Source organism: Ranitomeya variabilis, chromosome 5, assembly GCF_051348905.1.
Source record: "Ranitomeya variabilis isolate aRanVar5 chromosome 5, aRanVar5.hap1, whole genome shotgun sequence".
Classification (NCBI taxonomy): Eukaryota; Metazoa; Chordata; class Amphibia; order Anura; family Dendrobatidae; genus Ranitomeya; species Ranitomeya variabilis.
Genome location: NC_135236.1, coordinates 664,442,075 through 664,465,172, shown reverse-complemented (window position 1 = coordinate 664,465,172; position 23,098 = coordinate 664,442,075). Strand labels below are relative to the sequence as shown.

The 23,098-nt window shown below is 46.7% G+C and overlaps 1 protein-coding gene and 1 long non-coding RNA gene across 3 annotated transcripts in view; one reads left to right on the top strand and one right to left on the bottom strand.

The window, feature by feature from the left end:
- Window positions 1-23,098, bottom strand: part of ARHGAP8 (Rho GTPase activating protein 8) — a 191,652-nt gene that overhangs the window by 32,235 nt on the left and 136,319 nt on the right. The window contains exons 3-9 of one of the 2 annotated variants that reach the window (XM_077266610.1): window positions 21,516-21,606; window positions 21,047-21,181; window positions 17,302-17,389; window positions 13,802-13,933; window positions 4,774-4,860; window positions 2,425-2,523; window positions 2,073-2,183 (exon numbers count right to left, since the gene is read on the bottom strand). In XM_077266610.1, the coding sequence (XP_077122725.1) occupies window positions 2,073-2,183; window positions 2,425-2,523; window positions 4,774-4,860; window positions 13,802-13,933; window positions 17,302-17,389; window positions 21,047-21,181; window positions 21,516-21,561 (698 nt within the window). In that variant the 5' untranslated portion in view covers window positions 21,562-21,606. The remainder of the gene's footprint in view (window positions 1-2,072; window positions 2,184-2,424; window positions 2,524-4,773; window positions 4,861-13,801; window positions 13,934-17,301; window positions 17,390-21,046; window positions 21,182-21,515; window positions 21,607-23,098) is intronic. The other variant, XM_077266616.1, reaches the window with a different exon arrangement.
- Window positions 21,647-23,098, top strand: part of LOC143776836 (uncharacterized) — a 60,648-nt gene continuing 59,196 nt past the window's right edge. The window contains exon 1 of the long non-coding RNA XR_013215924.1: window positions 21,647-22,483. This is a non-coding gene — a long non-coding RNA (uncharacterized LOC143776836). The remainder of the gene's footprint in view (window positions 22,484-23,098) is intronic.

Below are 23,098 nucleotides of genomic sequence, written 5' to 3'. Positions count from 1 at the left end.
GTGAATGGTGGATCCTGTGTTATCTACTGTATATAGAGGTGTTATCAGTTATTGTACAGGAGGAGGAGGTGAGCTGTGACATCACCTATTGTGAATGATGGATCCTGTGTTATCTACTGTATATAGAGGTGTTATCACTTATTGTACAGGAGGAGGAGGTGAGCTGTGACATCACCTATTGTGAATGGTGGATCCTGTGTTATCTACTGTATATAGAGGTGGAACCAGAAACACATGGGCTACTTGCACACTGAACAAGTCTGTAGGAACCTGTTCACACCACCAGAAAACTTGAAGACACAAAAAAGCACAGTGAGGTCAAAAATACTCTGTTGTAAAAAAATCACAGTAATAAGCAAGTGCTAGTCAAAAGATGTAAAGAAAACAGGGTATTTAGTTGATACGTTTTTTTGCAAAAAAATGTATACTAAGCTGCTCCACCAAATCGCCAAGGTATACCCTTATAGAGCAGTCCTAACTAATGTATGCAATCCCTATCTGATGTATTTAAAACCTGATTATCTGTATAGTACCTGTATAAGCAGGGTTCAGAGAGAAAAAAATATATACATGTGGACATGCAGGATGGAACAGCTTAAATGCAAATGACCCACAGAGGAGTGGTGGACTCCCCAGTCTTGCAAAAAAACGTATCAACTAAATACCCTGTTTTCTTTACATCTTTTGACTAGCACTTGCTTATTACTGTGATTTTTTTACAACAGAGTATTTTTGACCTCACTGTGCTTTTTTGTGTCTTCAAGTTTTCTGGTGGTGTGAACAGGTTCCTACAGACTTGTTCAGTGTGCAAGTAGCCCATGTGTTTCTGGTTCTATAATTGTTCTCTTGTTTCTACAAGACTGGGGAGTCCACCACTCCTCTGTGGGTCATTTGCATTTAAGCTGTTCCATCCTGCATGTCCACATGTATATTTTTTTCTCTCTGAACCCTGCTTATACAGGTACTATACAGATAATCAGGTTTTAAATACATCAGATAGGGATTGCATACATTAGTTAGGACTGCTCTATAAGGGTATACCTTGGCGATTCGGTGGAGCAGCTTAGTATACATTTTTTTGCAAAAAAACGTATCAACTAAATACCCTGTTTTCTTTACATCTTTTGACTAGCACTTGCTTATTACTGTGATTTTTTTTTACAACAGAGTATTTTTGACCTCACTGTGCTTTTTTGTGTCTTCTGTATATAGAGGTGTTATCAGTCATTGTACAGGAGGAGGAGGTGAGCTGTGACATCACCTATTGTGAATGGTGGATCCTGTGTTATCTACTGTATATAGAGGTGTTATCAGTCATTGTACAGGAGGAGGAGGTGAGCTGTGACATCACCTATTGTGAATGGTGGATCCTGTGTTATCTACTGTATATAGAGGTGTTATCAGTCATTGTACAGGAGGGGGAGGAGGTGAGCTGTGACATCCTGTGGATCCCGTGTTAGCTGTGTTATGATAATGACACTACTGAAAACTTTTCTGTACAAAAAAAGAAGTCTGAGTATAGTATAAGGTCCAGTGATCAGTGTGAATATTGCAAGATTTCAGCTTTTAATATAAATAGTGAAATGGAAAACTGAAAAGAACATTTTCCTAATGTTTAAAAACTACATTTAACATGAAAACCTGATTTAAACACTTGGTCACTTTCTGATGACACACTCCCTTTAAATTACGCCTGTAATTGTAACTTCATAAAATCACTAAAAAGAAAGACTCTACTACCGTTTACACTTGGATGGTCGCGGACTGTAATTGAAAAATTAAAAAAGATATCAGAGCGGAACCATCGGTAACCGGAAGGCGCGGCGCTCTCAGTTACATTTTCCCTCCATCAATCACACGTTGGTGGCGTCCCCTGGAGATCGCGGCATACATGGGAGCAGAAATACCCCAAATAAAGATTAATGGGTTTACAACAAACGACCAGATAATGAGTTAATGCTGCGTGACTGTGGGATCTGACTACATAGGGTTGTTTGTAGTCTGTAACCATGGCGACACATAGGCCTGCACAAAAATGGAATTCTATATTTTCCCATCTTTAGATAACTCACTATTGAAGACTGACGCCAAACTGCTGTGTTGGGAGCGGAGGACGAGGCGGTGGGGCTCTAATAACAGGCGGGGGTCTTCCTTTCTGTTGGACACGAACCTTTTCATCATGTCTGTAAGCACAGAGGAGCCATTTTAACATTAAATTGTACATTTTTTTGGGGGGGGGGGATTCTGATATTTAATTGGGCAGAAGAAATTATAAATTCACAAATATTTGCCAAATTTATAGGTTCTAAATCTTTTATACAGGTTCTGACCACCCATTAAAGTGCCACCACCTCTTCTAGGGGTCTGTTTGCCTTGGAATGGTGGTGGCCTCCCGCCATATAAAGTCCCTTTGTCTCCACTTACTGTAATACTTCCTGCGGGATGATCAGCCTGTTAAAGCGCAGATGTTCTCGGAGGTCACTCAAGTGATTCATGTACAGAACCTTCTTGCCAAACTTGTGACTTAAAAAAAGAAGAAGATAGAAGTCACTTTCCGTGAGAATCTTATCGAGCTCCCACCACTGATAGTCTTTTCCTCGTGAAGGGTTAATGTTATCATCACCCCTTCCCCCTTACGATTAATCTACAAGGGATGGGCGCAGGGGAGATTACGAGGACCTTACGTCTTGAGGAACCTATGGAGTTTGTCATTTTCGCTGAATATAATTGGGAAGGGATGAAAGGACCAAGAATGGAGGAACGTCTCCAGAATTCTGAGTGACATGACGGAGGGAAAGCGTGGAGATCGCCGATGATCTTATCACACCCAATGCTTGGCTCGAGAAAAAAAAATTAATGTTCCAGGCAAGAAAATCTACAATTCTGCACATCCTAGAGATCTTCAAAATGAGGCGCAAGACCTTGGTCCAATGTCTCCATCGGCTGGTTTACCACTTGGGCACTGGTGAAGCCATGCTTTCGAGAGGCCGTGCCTGCATTTATCAGTCATTTATCCTAAAGGATTATAGGGGTTCCTAAGGATTGAGAATTAGTGTTCAACTGGTTGGGGTTCCCGCTGAACAGACCAGAAAAATGGCTGCTCTGCTGTGTTACGCACCTGTCTCGGACCCGGGCTTCGCATCCTTCACCCAGGTCCGATAAACTCTGTTGTGATCCACGTTGGGCTTTGCAGATGGCTCAGCATGATCCCAAGTGATCATCTGCCTGGGCCTATATAAGGTCTACCAAGACACATACCTGTGTTTTGGTATTACGACTTTTAGTTTATCTGTGCATAGTTCCCTGTCTGCCTGCAGCTTCCAGTACCTCTCCTACCTGCCTGTGATCCTCCAGGACGTCTCCAGTCTGCCTGTGGATTCCATTACCTCTGCTACCTGTTTGTGATCCTCCAGGACATCTCCTGAGTACTTGTGGCTTCCAGTACCTCTGCTACGTGTCTGTGATCTTCCAGGACGTCTCCAGTCTGCCTGTGGATTCCAGTACCTCTGCTACATGTCTGTGATCCTCCAGGACGTCTCCAGTCTGCTTGTAGATTCCAGTACCTCTGCTACCTGTCTGTGATCCTCCAGGACATCTCCTGTCTGCCTGTTGCTTCCAGTACCTCTCCTACCTGTCTGTGATCCTCAAGGATGTCTCCTGTCTGCCTGTGGCTTCCAGCACCTCTGCTACATGTCTGTGATCCTCAAGGATGTCTCCTGTCTGCATGTAGCTTCCAGTACCTCTGCTATATGTCTGTGATTCTCCAGGATGTCTCCTGTCTGCCTGCGGCTTCCAGTACCTCTCCTACCTGTCTGTGATGCTCCAGGACCTCAGTTACCTGTCTGCCTGTAACTTCCAGTACCTCATTTACCTGTTTGCCTTGGGCTTCCAGTACCTCAGCTATCTGTGTCCTGCATGTCTCACGCATCAGCTTCACTGATGCCCATGGCTCGTGTGCCCACCCAAACCTGGGGCTTAGAGGATCCACCTCACCAGCTGAGCCTAAAACGCTCCTTGAAGGATCGAGTCATCCTCACTATTTAGGCACATTGGTTCGTTCTGGCACCGTATTTTGCTCCTCCCAGTCTCATTCACAAGACTGGGTGAGCTGCAGTACCAGGAGCAGTCGCTCATTCAGACTAAGGCTACTTTCACACTAGCGTTAACTGCAATACGTCGCAATGCGTCGTTTTGCCTAAAAAACGCATCCTGCAAAAGTGCTTGCAGGATGCGTTTTTTCTGCATTGACTAACATTAGCGACGCATTTGCGACGCATTGACACACGTCGCAACCGTCGTGCGACGGTTGCGCCGTGTTGTGGCGGACCGTCGGCAGCAAAAAACGTTACATGTCCCCACCTCCCGCGCACTTCCCCGGACCTCACAATGGGGCAGCGGATGCGCTGGAAAAATGAATCCGCTGCCCCCGTTGTGCGGCGCAGAGAACGCTAGCGTCGGTAACCTCGGCCCGACACACTGCGACGGGCCGGGCCCGACGCTAGTGTGAAAGTAGCCTTAGGCGGTGAATGGCAAGAGCCGCGCATGCTCTACCAGGTCCTTCCCATATGGAGGATGCACAGCTCCCAGGAATGATGTGGTCCTTTTCTAGTGCTAATCGGAGTGGGCCTCACAGGTTGACCCCTTGCCCGATCCTCATTGCATACAATATGGGCATTGTACAAAGAAATCGATACCATGAAGGCATTAAATGTGCAGAATCAACCATTGTAGCCAAGGACAGCGCTATCTGACCACACAATCCACTGTACGCACCTTATCACCGGCTTGAATATCTTCCACAGGACCTTGATGAAATTGGTTGGATGAACCACATACAAGGCCTTCAGGTTCTTCTTGTACCTGTCGGCACAAAAACACAAAATTTCCATCTAATCATTGGAAAATTAATGCCACGTGGTATTAACGACTTTGTATCTTGATTCTGTGGGTCGTTAAGATTACGGCGATAACAAAACTCGGCAGAGGATTCATTTGGTGTTTGTGTTTCTATTTTGCACAATAAAACTTTTTTGAAAAATGATTTATTTTCTGTTACTGCATTTAAAGACCCATAACATTTTTGTTCCCCTTGAGGACTTGTTTTTTTGCGGGAAGGCGACACAGACAGGACCTTTACATTTAAACCCTAGACCACCAGGGAACCTGAAAATAATCCCTTTACTACTCTAGACCACCAGGGTTCCTGACAATCACATTACTACCCTACACCACCAGGGATCCTGATAATAATCACTTTACTACCCTAGACCACCAGAGATCCTGACAATAATCCCTTTACTACTCTAGACCACCAGGGATCCTGATAACAATCCCTTTACTACCTTAGACCACCAGGGATCCTGATAATTATCCCTTTACTACCCTAGACCACCAGGGATCCTTATAGTAATCCCTTTACTACCCTAGACCACCAGGGATCATGATAATAATCCCTTTACTACCCTAGACCACCAGGGATCTTGATAATAATCCCTTTACTACCCTAGATCATCAGGGATCCTGACTACCCTAGACCACCAGGGATCCTGATAATAATCCCTTTACTACCCTAGACCACCAGGGATCCTGATAATAATCACTTTACTACCCTACACCACCAGGGATCCTGACAATAATCCCTTTACTACCCTACACCACCAGGGATCCTGATAATAATCCCTTCACTATCTAGACCACCAGGTATCCTGATAATAATCCCTTCACTACCCTAGATCATCAGGGATCCTGACAATAATCCCTTTACTACTTAGACAACCAGGGATCCCGATAATAATCACTTTACTACCCTACACCACCAGGGATCCTGATAATAATCCCTTAACTACTCTAGACCACCAGGGATCCTGACAATAATCCCTTTACTACCTAGGCCACCAGGTATCCTGACAATAATCCATTCACTACCCTACACCACCAGGGATCCTGACAATAATCCCTTTACTACGTAGACCACCAGGTATCCTGATAATAATCTCTTAATTATAATAGACCACCAGGGATCCTGACACTAATCCCTTTACGTCATAGATCCTGATAATAATTATTTAAGTGTAATAGAACACTAGGGATCCTAATAATAATCCCTTTACTGCCCTAGACCACCAGGAATCCTGATGATAATCCCTTTATTACCCCACATTATGAGGGATCCTGACAAACCCTATGCCGCCATAAACCACCAGGGAGCTTGACATTAACCCATTTACTACCATCAAATGCTAAATTAATCGATATTAACACTTTCACTTCCCCAAGCCTCCAGGGATCCTGACCATAATCCCTTTACTGCCCTAGACCACCAGGGATCCTGACACTCAACACTATGGAATGCTAAATATAGTGGATTTTAACCCATTCACTTCTCGTAAACACAAGAGATTCTGATGTTAAACCCTTGGACTACTCTTTTGACAATCTAGCTCACCAAGAATCTTAAAATTATCTCCATCACTTACTCAAGACCACCATTGACACCCATGAGTCCTGACGTGAACCCCTAGTCAACCAGGGATCTTAAGATTCACCCCTTTACTACCCTAGACCCCCAGGGATCCTGACACTTACTCCTTCCTGTCAATAAACCAGCTAATTATTGGGACCTGTAAGAAACACCGCTAAATAGGTAAAATGCCCAGGTCGCTAATTGCCCTGATCACTGGGTGCAAATGTTTAAGGGGGGAAATTGCAGATGATCCAACCATGAAAACTACAACTGTGCAGTAAGAAAATGGTGACATACTGGAGAAAAGGATCCCCTTACATCTGAGTTTTGCGGTCTCACAGGATCGCGGTGACTGTGAAATTATTGGGGACATTTTCTCAGAAGTCCCTGTGATGTCCGGATGGCTGCGATTTCCAGATTCACAGAACAGAAACGTCGGCAAATAGATTCCCACACAAATAGGATGCAAAACATTGTGTGATGGATCTACTCCGCACACGGCAGCGCCTGATAACACATGGGAAATAACATGCTGGAAAATCCGGAATGTAGGGGAATAAATGGGATTAAAAAACATCCTGAACCCAAACTACATGTAATGTGTAATAGAGTGCAGGGTTGAGTATGTCACCACGGAACAGACAGACCAACTGTTGAAGGGGATTCATTAACAGGGGTAAAATTCTCCTCGCAGGGAGTAAACAGGGGGTTAATAGAGTAAAACAGTATACAGTTAAGCCATACCTCCCAACCGTCCCGATTTCAGCGGGACAGTCCCGCTTTGGCACCGGGGTCCCGCTGTCCCGCTTCGGGCATTTAAAATCCCGAATTTGCGGCCGCCGGTGAAGCCCCGCCCACTTCCGGGACGTAGAGACGATTAGGACTAGTCCCGCACTCCGGGCGGGGTCAGTGACGTAAGCGGCCGGCATGATCACACTCTGCAGCCTTTGTTTAGTAAATCTGGGCCAGGAGATCGGGGAAGGAGGGACCAGCTGCGTGCGCGGCGCCGACTCCAGCCTGGTGTCTCCCCCACCACGCACCGCAACGCGCATGCGCGGGAATCTGTGGTACCCGATGCTGAGGCGCAGAGTCTGGTCCTTGTGTCACTCGGAGGCGGCAGCGGCGTGTGAGGGGGAGGGAGGCGGTCATCATTACCGGCACACACCGGCATGCATTGTGTATGGCGGATAAGGGGCGGCAGGGAGAAGCCTGCAAACCAGATAGTGCAGTGTGTCCATGCACCTCTCCATCCACAGGTAGCACTGTAACACCTCTAACAGTGCCAGCCAGCACCCTCCTAGTGCCAACCTGGCTGTGGGTGTGTGTGTGTGATGGCTGGGTGTGTGTGTGATGGCTGGGTGTGTGTGTGATGGCTGGGTGTGTGTGTGTGTGATGGCTGGGTGTGTGTGTGTGATGGCTGGGTGTGTGTGTGTGATGGCTGCGTGTGTGTGATGGCTGGGTGTGTGTGTGTGATGGCTGCGTGTGTGTGTGTGATGGCTGCGTGTGTGTGTGTGTGTGTGATGGCTGCGTGTGTGTGTGTGATGACTGCGTGTGTGTGTGTGATGACTGCGTGTGTGTGTGATGGGTGTGTGTGTGAAGGCTGCGTATGTGATGCATTTGTGTCAAAGCTGCATGTGTTTGTGAGCTGCGTTTGTGATGCTGCGTCTGTATGTGTGATACTGTGTGTGTGATGCTGCATGTGTGTGAGCTGCGTGCGTGTGTGAGCTGTGTGTGTGCTGCGTGTGTGTGGGCCGTGTGTGTGAGCTGTGTGCGTGTGCATGTGTGTGAGCGTGTGTGTGTGAGCTGCGTGCCTGTATGTCATTATACAGTATGGAGAACTGTGGCCATTATACAGTATGGAGCATCATGTGCGGTCATTATACAGTATGGAGCGTCATGTGTGGCCATTATACAGTATGGAGCATCATGTGCGGTCATTATACAGTATGGAGCGTCATGTGCGGCCATTATACAGTATGGAGCGTCATGTGTGGCCATTATACAGTATGGAGCATCATGTGCGGTCATTATACAGTATGGAGCGTCATGTGCGGCCATTATACAGTATGGAGCGTCATGTGTGGCCATTATACAGTATGGAGCGTCATGTGTGGCCATTATACAGTATGGAGCGTCATGTGTGGCCATTATACAGTATGGAGCGTCATGTGCGGTCATTATACAGTATGGAGCACTGTGTGGCCATATTTTTTTGTTTATAACTATTGTATATGAAACAGTGTGATCAGCAGTGCTAAATGGGTGTAGTTGGGACGTGGATATGGGTGTGACTAATTATGAATGGGTGTGGTCAGAGGCGTGGCCTAAAATTTGCCGCGGCGCGCTTCGCGCGCCGCTAACTTTGTCCCTCTTTCCCATCTTCAAAAGTTGGGAGGTATGGTTAAGCGGAATCAAAAGGGTTAACGAGTGTTCTTGTAACTTATCAGCCCAGGGAGGTCCTGACTGGAGGGTCCTTTTTCCAACGTAGATACAGTCACCAGCAGGGCTTGAGATCCTGAAGTCTCTTCTGTGTCTCCTGGAAAGTCCGGGGTTAAGCCTCTGCAGCCTGTTCTTCTCAAAGTGAAACTGGAACCAGGAAATAGCACAGTCTCTCCAGGAGTCTCCGTAAGCCTGGCAGCTTCTCTGTCTGTAGTAATGATGTCACACACACACTGGGCAGTTACTTATCACACTCAGGGATCTCTGCTTGTCACTGCGGTCACCAGGGCTGCACTGAGTCACTGTCTCTGCACTGTCAGGGGAAGAGTCTTCTCAGATTATGGAAGCTTCCAAGTCCCCACTCTCACTCCAGCCTTAGTGCCCTCACGGGGAGCACTCTGTCATGGGGAGCGCGGCGCTGCAGCCTGCTTTCTCTTTGGCACGCTGTCCCCTCTCTGGCGCGCTCTCTCTCCCGCACTTTTCTGACCACTCCCCTCTCTCTTCCCAGCAGTCCCCTGGTCCCCTCTGTCCAGGGCAGAACGTCTTCCCCCCAACAACCCAGCTGTCTGACTAGGTGGTTCCAGGCAAGGAGCAGGGAAAGCAACCTCCTTACATTCCCCCTCTCTTAAAGCTCGCCATTCCACGGGCGAGGACTCTTCGTGCTTCTCTTTGTTCTTTGGAGGGGAGTCAGATACCTGCGATTCTCGCATCTCCTTCTGCCTTTCTTCTTGTACATACTCCCAGACTAAATGGTTTAGGAGCTGCTCATCAGTCAGGTTGAGATATGCTTTCTCTGCTTCATCAACAACTGCTGTCTTCTTCTTTTTCTTCTTCTTCTTCTTAGCTTTGCCGCTAGCAGATGTCTGCGTAGATTCATCCTCCTCCTTGTCGTTATCGGAAACTTTAGGGACTTCTTGTTCGAGCTCCTCAGTTTGGGGGCTTAGTACAAGCAATTCTTCTCCATAGCTCCCCCTCTCTTTGACAGGAGCATTCTCGTCAAAGCTTGAGTCAGATGAATTAAGACCATGCAGGCCGGACTCTTTGTCATCTGCGTCGGGCTCTGCGGGCATCATTTCCCAGGGCTTCTCAGCCACACGCCCTGTCTCACACAGCTGCTCCATTTCCCCTGTCTGATCAGGAACTGGTGAGCTGACAGCCAGCACATTCTTCACCTCAGGGGACGACATCAGTGGTTCCTCCTTCTCATCGGCTCGGACATTGAAAACGAGTGTCGCAGGAATACTTGGCACTTTCTCTCCTTCTTCAGGAACTCGTGCTGGACAAGGTAGTAAAGCACTTCGGTCGTCTTCTCGAGTGAACGTTACTTTCTTCCCGCTGGACTGAGTCTCACCAACAAAACCTTCAGACCCAGGCTGTAGATTCACCAGGTTCGCCTTTACGTGTTGGGAAAGCGCAGTCATTTCACCAGAGATGCCTGACACCTTCTCCACCTCTCCTTGGCGTCCGACATTGTGGTACTGTCTTGCCCTAGGTGGAACTCTTCTCTTCCTGCCGTACCATTCCCTCCAGTGGCGATGTTCCCTCCAGTTAGCAGGACCCTCAGAGGGGTGAGCGGATCTCTGCCACTGCTCTTCTCGGGTAGGGCAATTTCTGGACATGTGTCCCACCTTTCTGCATGACCAGCACTTACGTCTGTGTCTGTCTGGAGGGCGCTTCAGTCTGGATCGTCGACCTCGGCAGGGGACATCTCTCATCTGCGGTTGCTCTTCACCCCAGGATACGGAGTTACACTCTGGGGCCACCACTGAAGCCTTCTTCATGCTGCGCACCTCTCCTCTATCTCTTTCTGGCGGCTTCCGCACGTTACCTCGGGGTATGCCGCTGGTCCCCAAAACGGCAGTAAGGGCTTTCCCCAGACTCTCAATCTCCTCCCAGATTCTTCTTATCTTCAGCTGGGAATCTCGGGTCCACATCGCCTCCTCTTCATTTTGACTGGGTGCTCCGCAGTTGTAGCATCTAGGCACTCTTCTTCGCCGAGCGGCAGTAGTCTCACTTTGGGGGGCGGTCTCTCTTTCTCGCACCGGAGGGCTGTACTCTGCAGCAGGGATCTTCTTATATTCAGCCACCTCCTCACGGACTCGCTCAACCTCCTTCTTCAAGTGCAGCGCCCCAGAGTCCTGGTCGTTGCAGTACTGTGGCTCCGCCACTAAGGGGAGCCACGGTGCGTTCGATGGCACTGAAGGAGTTCCTCCAATCAGGTATCACAGACACCAATATGTTTCACAGCTGGGCCTCCGGGGGGAGCTAAGGGTGCTATTCATTAGGCCACTCCCCACCATAGTGGGTAAACTGGGGGTCAGGCAGGAAGTTAGTGAAGAAAGCTGACTGGATCGAACGAAGCAACACCTAGTGAGAGAGGGTGTTGTGGAGGAAGAGACAGTAGGGTCTCTGCCAGGGGTGGGATCCTGGCAGAGGCTTGGCATTGAAAGAACGTAACGGGACCGTGCCTGCTCAGAATAGCGGCGGTGCCCTAAGAAAGGATTAGAAGCGAGATAGATTGTGCTGAGTGAGAAACGAAATCGAGCAGAAGGAGAATACCAGCAGGGGTTTTGTTGAAAGAGGCAGCACCTTGCTGAGGCGCATTACCGGTGGCCGGAACGCCGAGGGAGTGGAATAATATACAGCTTTAAGCCATACTCCAAACAGCGGCAGGACAGTCAGTCTCAGGCGGGCTGTCTACCACATATCACCTATGAAGTCTTGGGGGGCAATTGCGGGAGAGGGGCGACTCTAGGGTCCCGGAAGAACTCCAGGCCTACCTGACAAACGGGTGCCGTTCTTACTGTAACATCAGGAAGGGACGGAAGATTAGCAGAAGATCAGTTAATCGAGTTGTGAGGGAACTTAAGAAACAGACACAACAGTTGTGGGGTACTTTCCGTAAGCACAGCAGGGAAGGACTACAACACAAAGCGCTAAGAAGGAAGGCACTGATTTCCACCTGTGAGGAGAACTCTGGAAGTGCCATTGGACCGGCCGGACTTGCGCAGCCTGGTGGACCGGATTCTGGACTGAGGACCGAGAGATCTCCAGTAAAGAGGTAAAGAGACTGCAACCTGGTGTCCTCGTTATTTACGGCGACCTGCACCCCACAACTGCACCGCTATACCACCGTTAACAGCACCTATTTGCAACGGACGTCCCCCACTGACAGACAGGGCCACGGACCGGGTCTAGCCACCGTGACAACCCCAGGACTGAGATCCAGAGGCCCGGCTCCGGGTACCCCTCGGCCCTGCGGCGGTGTGGGGGCGCTCCACAAGTCTTCTACCTATTGAGGGGCTGTTACCTCCCTGCTCCATACCTTTCCCACTGGCACTACCACCCCTTGCTCTTGCTCGCGTGTGCGTGCCTCACTCCCGACCTCAGAGAAAGTCATATCTAGCTTTACGCGCATGCGCTCTCGCAGGGCCTGTTTCATCAACACATCTCGCAAGCCTGTCACCAGTTGGTCTCGCAGCACAACGTCAACTGACCCCACACCTACTCCGTCCTTCCGTATAATGGCAGTATGAAGCTCCTGCAGTGCGTTCATATATTGCGTCACGGTCTCCCCCTCTCTTTGTACCCGGCGGAACAGTCGCATGCGCAGCTCCCCTACGTCAGTGGGGACCCCATGCATCTCCTCAAGTATACGTAATACTTTGTCCAGGGTATCTCTCGCCTGGGGGGGTCTGAGCATAACAGAGTCCTGTGCATCCCCCTCTAGGGCCATCACAGCTATTTCCGCCTGCAGAGCCGGTGTCATAGGATGCATCCGCATCATCCCTCGGATGCGCTCCGTCCAACCCCACAACATGACATTACTCCCTGAAAATTTTGGCAGGTTAGCTAACATGGCTCCCAGGGAGATGCTAGACCTGAGACCTCCCTCAACTGCTTGGTCTGCCCCTTCCGCGCTACCGTGTGACATCCTGCCGACTACGCCAAGTGTAATAGAGTGCAGGGTTGCGTATGTCACCACGGAACAGAAAGACCAACTGTTGAAGGGGATTTATTAACAGGGGTAAAATTCTCCTCGCAGGGAGTAAACAGGGGGTTAATAGAGTCAAACAGTAAACAGTTAAGCGGAATCAAAAGGGTTAACGAGTGTTCTTGTAACTTATCAGCCCAGGGAGGTCCTGACTGGAGGGTCCTTTTTCCAACTTAGATACAGTCACCAGCAGGGCTTGAGATCCTGAAGTCTCTTCTGTGTCTCCTGGAAAGTCCGGGGTTAAGTCTCTGCAGCCTGTTCTTCTCAAAGTGAAACTGGAACCAGGAAATAGCACAGTCTCTCCAGGTGTCTCGTAAGCCTGGCAGCTTCTCTGTAGTAATGATGTCACACACACACTGGGCAGTTACTTATCACACTCAGGGAGCTTTGCTTGTGACTGCGATCACCAGGGCTGCACTGAGTCACTGTCTCTGCACTGTCAGGGGAAGAGTCTTCTCAGATTATGGAGGCTTCCAAGTCCCCACTCTCACTCCAGCCTTAGTGCCCTCACGGGGAGCACTCTGTCATGGGGAGCGCGGCGCTGCAGCCTGCTTTCTCTCTGGCACGCTGTCCCCTCTCTGGCACGCTCTCTCTCCCGCACTTTTCTGACCACTCCCCTCTCTCTTCCCAGCAGTCCCCTGGTCCCCTCTGTCCAGGGCAGAACGTCTTCCCCCCAACAACCCAGCTGTCTGACTAAGTGGTTCCAGGCAAGGAGCAGGGAAAGCAACCTCCTTACATTATACCCATTAAGAAGCTTAAATATAGTTTAAGAAACAGTATGGTGGAAGTTACAGAGCATCAACTCCAATGCAGAATCAATCCCCTTCCACCTCTGGCAGCTAATATTGATCTTCCTTTGGGTGTGTGCTCTCCAGCGCCCCCTAACAAATACATTGGTTACTTACTTCCGGTCGAATGCCTTATAGGCGCTCTGTAACCAGCTCAGAGAGGGTTTATTGCGACTATTTAAACCGTAATGAAAGTAGACGACGGTGTAGTCGTTCTCCACGTACTGGTCCAGCGTGTGCTTCAGGTATCTGAAAAAATAAAATAATTGTGAATAGAAATAAAAATTCTAAAACAATTTTCAACACACCCAAGCATAACACGCAACAACCGACCCAAATATTACTTTTTGTTAGAGCTGCGTTTTGTGCTCCAGAGCTGCCTTTCATTAAAGAAAAACTCCCATAGATGTGAACGGAGAGAACGTTTGCGATATATACAGACACATTATATGATGGGTGGGTCAGATCTTAGCTTTCAATGGCCAAGTCCCCTTTAAGAGACCCATAATTTTTCAGCTATACGTCGTATGCTGCTGGTGACAACACCCAGTCAATACGACGCACGCTGACATTTTACCGACATGAAATCCATTAGATTTTACTTGGAGCTCCCGGCGATAATCTGTTACCGCGTTGAGACTTTGCCGGTATTAATGAAAAAATTCTACCCATGACATTCCCGTTATTTCTATTTTGTAATGGAGCAGTAATACTACACAGCAGAAATCACCTGCACCCATGGTCCTGGTGGGAGGGGGGCTCATCACATCAGTGTTAAGGTGGTGCAACGTGATCTAAAATACACCCCATGTTCTTCTGATCATCTCACCCCAAAAATGTTCTCTTATTTTTTGAAGCTGCTTTACTGTATGTGGTTGTGATGCCTATGCCCAAACCACATCTGGGCCACCAGGGATCGTATCTAATAATGCACTCAGTGTCCACTTATAAAGTAGTAAGGTCCTCAGTGCCCCCTTATAAAGTAATAAGGTCTTCAGTGTCACCTTATAAAGTAATAATGTCTTCAGTGTCACCTTATAAAGTAATAATGTCTTCAGTGCCCCCTTATAAAGTAATATGGTCTTCAGTGTCCCCTTATAAAGTAGTAAGGTCCTCAGTGTCCCCTTATAAAGTAATAATGTCCTCAGTGTCCCCTTATAAAGTAATATTGTCCTCAGTGCCCCCTTATAAAGTAATAATGTCCTCAGTGCCCCCTTATAAAGTAATAATGTCCTAAGTGCCCTTATAAAGTAATAATGTCCTCAGTGCCCCCTTATAAAGTAATAAAGTCTTCAGTGTCCTCTTATAAAGTAACAATGCCCTCAGTGTCCCCTTATAAAGTAATAATGTCCTCAGTTCCTCCTTATAAAGTAACTAGATGGTGGCCCGATTCTAACGCATCGGGTATTCTAGAATATGTATAGTAGTATATAGCACAGCCATGTAGTATATAACACAGCCACGTAGTATATAACACAGACAGCCACGTAGTATATAGCACAGCCACGTAGTATATAGTAGTATATAGCAGCCCATTGTATAATTGTATATAGCACAGGCCACGTAACACAGACAGCCACATAGTATATAGCACAGCCACGTAGTATATAGCAGCCACGTAGTATATAGCAGCCACGTAGTATATAACACAGCCCACGTAATATATAGCACAGCCCACATAATATATAGCACAGCCCACCCAGTATATAACACAGCCCACGCAGTATATAACACTGCCCACGTAGTATATAGCAGCCAGGCAGTTTATAACAGCCCACGTAATATATAGCACAGCCCACATAGTATATAACACTGCCCACGTAAGTAAATAATACAGGCCACGCAGTATATAACACAGCCCACGCAGTATATAACACAGCCCGCGTAGTATATAACACAGCCCACATAGTATATAGCAGCCAGGCAGTATATAACACAGCCCACGTAATATATAGCACAGCCCACATAGTATATAACACAGCCCACGTAGTATATAACACAGGCCACGCAGTATATAACACAGCCCATGCAGTATATAACACAGCCCACGCAGTATATAACACTGCCCACGTAGTATATAGTAGCCAGGCAGTATATAACACAGCCTACGTAATATATAGCACAGCCTACGTAGTATATAACACAGCCCACATAGTATATAACACAGCCCATGTAGTATATAACACAGCCCACGCAGTATATAACACAGCCCATGTGGTATATAACACAGCCCACGCAGTATATAACACAGCCCACACAGTATATAACACTGCCCACGTAGTATATAGGTGTGTTATATACTACGTGGGCTGTGTTAAATACTACGTGGGCTGTGCTATATATTACGTGGGCTGTGTTATATACTGCCTGGCTGCTATATACTACGTGGGCAGTGTTATATACTGCATGGCCTGTGTTATATACTGCGTGGCTTGTGTTATATACTGCCTGGCTGCTATATACTACGTGGGCTGTTATATACTATGTGGGCTGTGTTATATACTGCGTGGGCTGTGTTATATACTGCGTGGCCTGTGTTATATACTACGTGGGCTATGCTATATATTATGTGGGCTGTGTTATGTACTGTCTGGCTGCTATATACTACGTGGGCAGTGTTATATGCTGCATGGGCTGTGTTATATACTGCATGGGCTGTGTTATATACTGCGATGACTGTGCTATATACTACGTGGGCAGTGTTATATACTGCGTGGCCTGTGCTATATATTACGTGGGCTGTGTTATATACTGCCTAGCTGCTATATACTATGTGGGCTGTGTTATATACTGCGTGGGCAGTGTTATATACTGCGTGGGCAGTGTTATATACTGCGTGGACTGTGCTATATATTATGTGGGCTGTGCTATATATTACATGGGCTGTGTTATATACTACGTGGCTGCTATATAATACGTGTCTGTGCTATATACTACTTGGCTGTCTGTGTTAGTGGGCTGTGCTATATACTATGTGGCTGCTATATACTATGTGGCTGCTATATACTACGTGGCTGTGCTATATACTACGTGGCTGTGCTATATACTATGTGGCTGTGCTATATACTATGTGGCTATCTGTGTTATATACTACGTGGCTGTGTTATATATTACGTGGCTGTGCTATATACTACTATACATATTCTAGAATACCCGATGCGTTAGAATCAGGCCACCATGTAGTAAAGTAAGAAGGTCCTCAGTGCCCCGTTATAAAGTAGAAACATCCTCAGTGCCCCCGTATAAAGTAATAATATTCTTAGTGCCCCCTTATAAAGTAGTAATGCCCTCAGTGCCCCCTTATAAAGTAATAATGCCATGAGTGCCCCCTTATAAAGTAATAATGCCATCAGTGCCCCCTTATACAGTATATATTTCCCGTATGCCTCCTTATAAAATAGTAATGTTACAAGTGCCCCCTTAGAAAGTAGTGCCCTGTTATAACGTAATACTGCCTTTTTATAAAGTAATGATTCCCCCTCGTTGCCCCTTATAAGTAATAATAAAGCCCCTTATGTAGTTATGATTCCCAGTGAATGCTCAGGAGCCACACATCGGGGGCCCATAGGCCACGGTCTGGGGACCCCTGCTGTAATGTAATAAATACTCTGACTTACTCCAGGAGTCGGACGTGATCGATCTCATGACATGGAGGGAGGCGGCAGCAGCTGAATGTGATCACTTTCCTCCCCGAGTTATCATCTCCTGGAAAACACAATATATGAGAACAGCTGATCAGTGGGGGGAGCGGGTCAGAAGGTGGACCCCACTAATCAGATAATGAAGACTTATCCTAAGGAGAGGTCATCAATATCACACCAATAACACTGCCATATATTTGGCACATACGTAATGGTAAAGTCCCTGGTGGTCTAGGGCAGTGAAGGCGTTCATTGTACAGACCCTGGTAGTATTTGGGAAAGAAGGGGTTAATGATTCGTTCTCTGGTGATCTAGGGCAGCAAAGAGGTTAATAGTAAAGTCCCTAGTGTTCTATCTCAGTAAAGTCCCTGGTAGGCTGGGGCACTGGCGAGATTAGTGATAAGGTCCCTGGTGGGCTAGGGCAGTGAAGAGGTTAGTGATAAGTTCCCTGGTGGGCTACGGCAGTGAAGAGGTTAGTGATAAGGTCCCTGGTGGGCTAGGACAGTGAAGAGGTTAGTGATAAGGTCCCTGGTGGGCTAGGGCAGTGAAGAGGTTAGTGATAAGGTCCCTAGTGGACCAGTGCAATGAACAGGTTAGTGATAAGGTCCCTGGTGGGCTAGGACAGTGAACAGATTAGTGATAAGATCCCTGGAGGGCTAGGGCAGTGAACAGTTTAGTGATAAGGTCCCTGGTGGGCTACGACAGTGAACAGATTAGTGATAAGATCCCTGGTGGGCTAGGGCAGTGAACAGATTAGTGATAAGGTCCCTGGTGGCCTAGGGCAGTGAACAGATTAGCGATAAGATCCCAGGTGGGCTAGGGAAGTGAAGAGGTTAGTGATAAGGTCCCTGGTGGGCTAGGGCAGTGAACAGATTAGTGATAAGGTCCCTGGTGGGCTAGGGCAGTGAACAGATTAGCGATAAGATCCCTGGTGGGCTAGGGCAGTGAAGAGGTTAGTAATAAGGTCCCTGGTGGGCTAGGGCAGTGAACAGATTAGTGATAAGATCCCTGGTGGGCTAGGGCAGTGAACAGTTTAGTGATAAGGTCCCTGGTGGACTAGGGCAGTGAAGAGGTTAGTGATAAGATCCCTGGTGGGCTAGGGCAGTGAACAGTTTAGTGATAAGGTCCCTGGTGGGCTAGGGCAGTGAACAGATTAGTGATAAGATCCCAGGTGGGCTAGGGAAGTGAAGAGGTTAGTGATAAGGTCCCTGGTGGGCTAGGGCAGTGAACAGATTAGCGATAAGATCCCTGGTGGGCTAGGGCAGTGAAGAAGCTAATGGTAAAGTTGCTGATGGTGTAGGATAGTGAAGAGGCTAATGGTAAACTCCCTGGTGGTCAAAATCAGTAAAGAGGTTAGCTATAAGGTCCCTGGTGGTCTATTAAGGAGGAAGAGTTGGTCGTACAGTCCCTGATGGTCTAAAGTAGAGACGAGGTTTGTTGTAAAGTCCCTTATGGCCTAGGGTAGTGACGAGATTAGTTGTAAGGTCCTTGGTGTTCTAGATCAGCGAAGGAGTTGAACGAAAAGACCATCTAGGATATCGGTGGGGTTCATTGCAAAATCCCTGGTGGTCTAAGGCACTGAAGTGGTTAATGGTGAAATAACTGATGCTCTAGTGCAGTGAAGGGGTTAAAGATAAAGACCCTGGTAGTATAGGACACTCACATTGTAGAGGTTAATGGTCAAGCCCCTGGTGGCCAGGTCAGCAAAGGAACTAATGGTAAGGCCCCTGGTGGAATAGAGGTCAATGGTAAAGCCCATGGTGGTTGAAAGCAATAAAGGTTTATATGCCCCTCTATCGGGTTACTCCTCATGGTCCCTGGTGGGCTAGGACAATGCTGTTAATGGTAAAGGTAAAGTCCAGGTGGCATAGGACCTTTTAAAGGGTACTCATGGTAATTTGCTGGTAAAAATGCTTTGCGGTATAGGGCAATGAAGTTCCTGGTGGTATAAAGCATTGAAGAGGTTAAAGTCCCTGGTGGTCTAGGGTAGTGAGGAGGTTAATTGCAAATTTCCTGGTGGTCTGCGGCAGTGAAGAGGTTAATACAAAATACAATACTCCCCCAAATACAAATAGGGTCCTGGGCTCCATGCGGCCCACCAGGGAGTCTATAGTGCATGACAGTCGGCCATTGTAATGTCTAGCCATCACTGAACCTATCACAGGCTGTCATCATCCCAGCAGCCAAGAGGTTAATGCAATCACATAATATTTTGTGGTTTGGCGCTGGTTCCCGGCTTTGATCGGAGCTCAGTGCTAATATGGAAAAACCTTATTAGCGGCAAAACCCATTATCAGACGGGAAAGCTTGTCTGGATTATACTAGGTGGAGGAGGCCATGGAGGGAGGAAGCACATGCAGCATGTGTATGTACCTGCTGTCCTGGTGGGCTAGAGTGGTGAACAAATCAGCTTCTTTGGTGGTCTAGGTTACAAGCTGTTTATGTCAACACTCTGACGGTGTAAGGTGATGATGGAGTTAGTATCAGCATCCCTGGTGGCCTAGGTTTGTACCATCTCAAGCATCCCTGGTGGTCTAGGGCAGAAAGAGGGGTAATCATATCATCCCTGGTGGCCTAGGTTATTGTGGTGTTTTTATATGTACCGTATATTGCTGGCCTAGTGTGGTGAAGATTATATCAGCATCCCTCATGGCTTGAGATAATACAGTCTCATGCATCCCTGGTGGTCTAGGTGAAAAAATAGTAACTGTAATCATCTCTGGTGATCAGGAGTGGTGAAAAGGTTATCATTAGTATCCCTGGTGTTCTAGGATAGTATGGTGTTTATATTATTATCCTGGTGGTCTAGTGTAATGAAGGGATTATTATCAGCATCTCTGATGGCTTCCATTAGTACAGTCTCATGCAGTCCTGGTGGTCTAGGGCAAAAAAAGGTTAACTGTAATCATCCCTGGTGATCTAGATTGGTGAAAAAGGTTATTATCAGTATTCCTGGTGGTCTAGGTTAGTAGGATCACATACATACCATGTATTCAATTAATACAGTCTCATGCATCCCTGGTGGTCAAGGGAAGACAAATGGGTAATGGTATAATCCCTGGTGGCCTAGGTTATTATGGTGTTTATATCAGCATCCTGGTGGTCTAGTGTGGCGAAGAGGTTTTCAGCATCCCCGATGGCTTAGCATAGTACAGTCTCATGCATTTCTGGTGGTCTAGGGCAAAAAAAGGGGTAGTTGTAGTAATCTAGGGTCATCTGGAGTGATGAAGAGGTTATTATCAGCGTCCCTGGTGGTCAAGATTAGCACGGTGTTTGTAAAAGCATCTTAGTGGTCTTGTGTTGTGAAAGGATTGTTATCAGCAACCATGATGGACTCGATGGACTCGATTAACACAGTCCTGGTGGTCTAGGGCAGAAAAGGTCTGACTTTCATCATCCCTGGTGGGCTAGTGTGGTGAAATTCTCTTTTTTTTTTTTCCTGTTTTTAATTTTTATTTTGCATTTTTTTTTATTTTTTACAGTAAAAAAAATTGCAAAAAATTTCTAAAAATTTTTCTGGTGAACATGAAAGCCCTCCAAATAGGGGAAAGGGGTGGGAGAGGGGCAAATTTAGCTGCTTTAAAAAAATGGTAAAGAAAAAATATATATATATAAAAAAAGGCACAAAAGACAAAAAAACTTGACAAAATTCTGTATGTGCGGGTATATTAAATCTGATGTTTGTGGCACCTCGACGTCTTTGCCAGTAGTCAGGACTCACCGGCCACGTGGATGATGCCGTGGCGGGCAATGTCATAATAAGGGTGACTTATGCTGACGTCATTAGCTTCCTGAGTCGGAGAATCCATTGTGTCGCCGCTCAGCTCTGCTTGCTCCTCCTCATCCCTCTGAAGCTCTGCCAAAAAAATAAAAAATAATAATAATGTCGCCACTCAGCTCTGCTTGCTCCTCCTCATCCCTCTTAAGCTCTACCAAAAAAAAAAAAAAATAATAATAATAATAATGTCGCCGCTCAGCTCTGCTTGCTCCTCCTCATCCCTCTGAAAAAAAAAAATCCGACTATTTTTCTGCCACCACTAGAGGGAGTTATAGACAAGGAGGAATATGGAAATCTATAAGTATTGAGCTCCCTCTAGTGGCAAAGTTAGGAAAAGCAGCAGAAAATCTGCACGTTTTCTCATACATTGACCGCATCCTACGTTCCTCCTATCTCGTAACCAGTTACGTACCAATCTCCGCTAACTGCTCAAAATCTATAGATGGCAGATTTTCCATGTCAAAATTGTGAGGACACCCCAGACAGACGATTTGCACTTTAACCTGAAAAAAAAAGTTCAAATGTAAATTTTTTAGCCATAAAATAGCGCCACCTGTGGATCTATGGTCGTATCCGGTACTGCAAGTCAGACTAAATTCCCATGTTTTATGGTTTTATCACATATTAAGTAATTTAGATTATTTGCGTATTTTAATACTTTTTTTTTAATTGCGTTTTTAACACTTTTTTTGTCTTTTTTTCTAATTAAAGTGTTAAATAAAAAATGGTTAGCTTTGGAAATTGAGCTGTCATACCTGGTATCACCTGTGGACAGGAAAGGGGAGCTGTTTTATTTTGTAAAAAGTAGTATTTTGTTTGTTTGGGCGATTGGACAACACTCAATGATTTTATAATTTTTTTATTTTTTTACCCGGAATACCTCTTTAATTGCAAAGATTTAGGAAGTCAGTGGAAAAATTAAAGGGCCAGTACGCCGCCCTAAAGAGTCACCGTTCTGCGCCGCTTATCACCGCTGTTTATATTTCCTGCACATAATGATGGGAGAATCATGCAGAAACTCCGAGCAGATAATCTATTTTCTGTTTCGCGCGCCGACTGCACGAGGCGTTAATGAGCGGTCGGATCTGCAGCTACTAAATTAACACTCAAAGAGGAGATTTCAGGCTCTGGGGATTAAACGCTCCGAAACGCACAGCAGAGAGTTCATCACAGGCGGGAGGAGGCTTAATTAAATTAACCTGACAAGTTCCTGGACAAAGACCCCTGGTATCAGCGCCATGGCGTCTAATCACCGGGTAATGGCCGCCAGGGATTCACTGGGACGTATCCACTCTGTATCCATGAGGAAGGACAAGAGGAGATGCAGCAGAACAGCCCCTGTATACAGAGGTGTTATCAGTCATTGTACAGGAGGAGGAGGTGAGCTGTGACATCGCCTATTGTGAATGGTGGATCCTGTGTTATCTACTGTATATAGAGGTGTCATCAGTCATTGTACAGGTGGAGGAGGTGAGCTGTGACATCACCTATTGTGAATGGTGGATCCTGTGTTATCTACTATATATAGAGGTGTTATCAGTCATTGTACAGGTGGAGGAGGTGAGCTGTGACATCACCTATTGTGAATGGTGGATCCTGTGTTAACTACTGTATATAGAGGTGTTATCAGTCATTGTACAGGAGGAGGAGGTGAGCTGTGACATCGCCTATTGTGAATGGTGGATCCTGTGTTAACTACTGTATACAGAGGTGTTATCAGTCATTGTACAGGAGGAGGAGGTGAGCTGTGACATCGCCTATTGTGAATGGTGGATCCTGTGTTATCTACTGTATATAGAGGTGTTATCAGTCATTGTACAGGAGGAGGTGAGCTGTGACATCACCTATTGTGTATGGAGGATCCTGTGTTATCTACTGTATATAGAGGTGTTATCAGTCATTGTACAGGAGGAGGAGGTGAGCTGTGACATCGCCTATTGTGAATGGTGGATCCTGTGTTATCTACTGTATATAGAGGTGTCATCAGTCATTGTA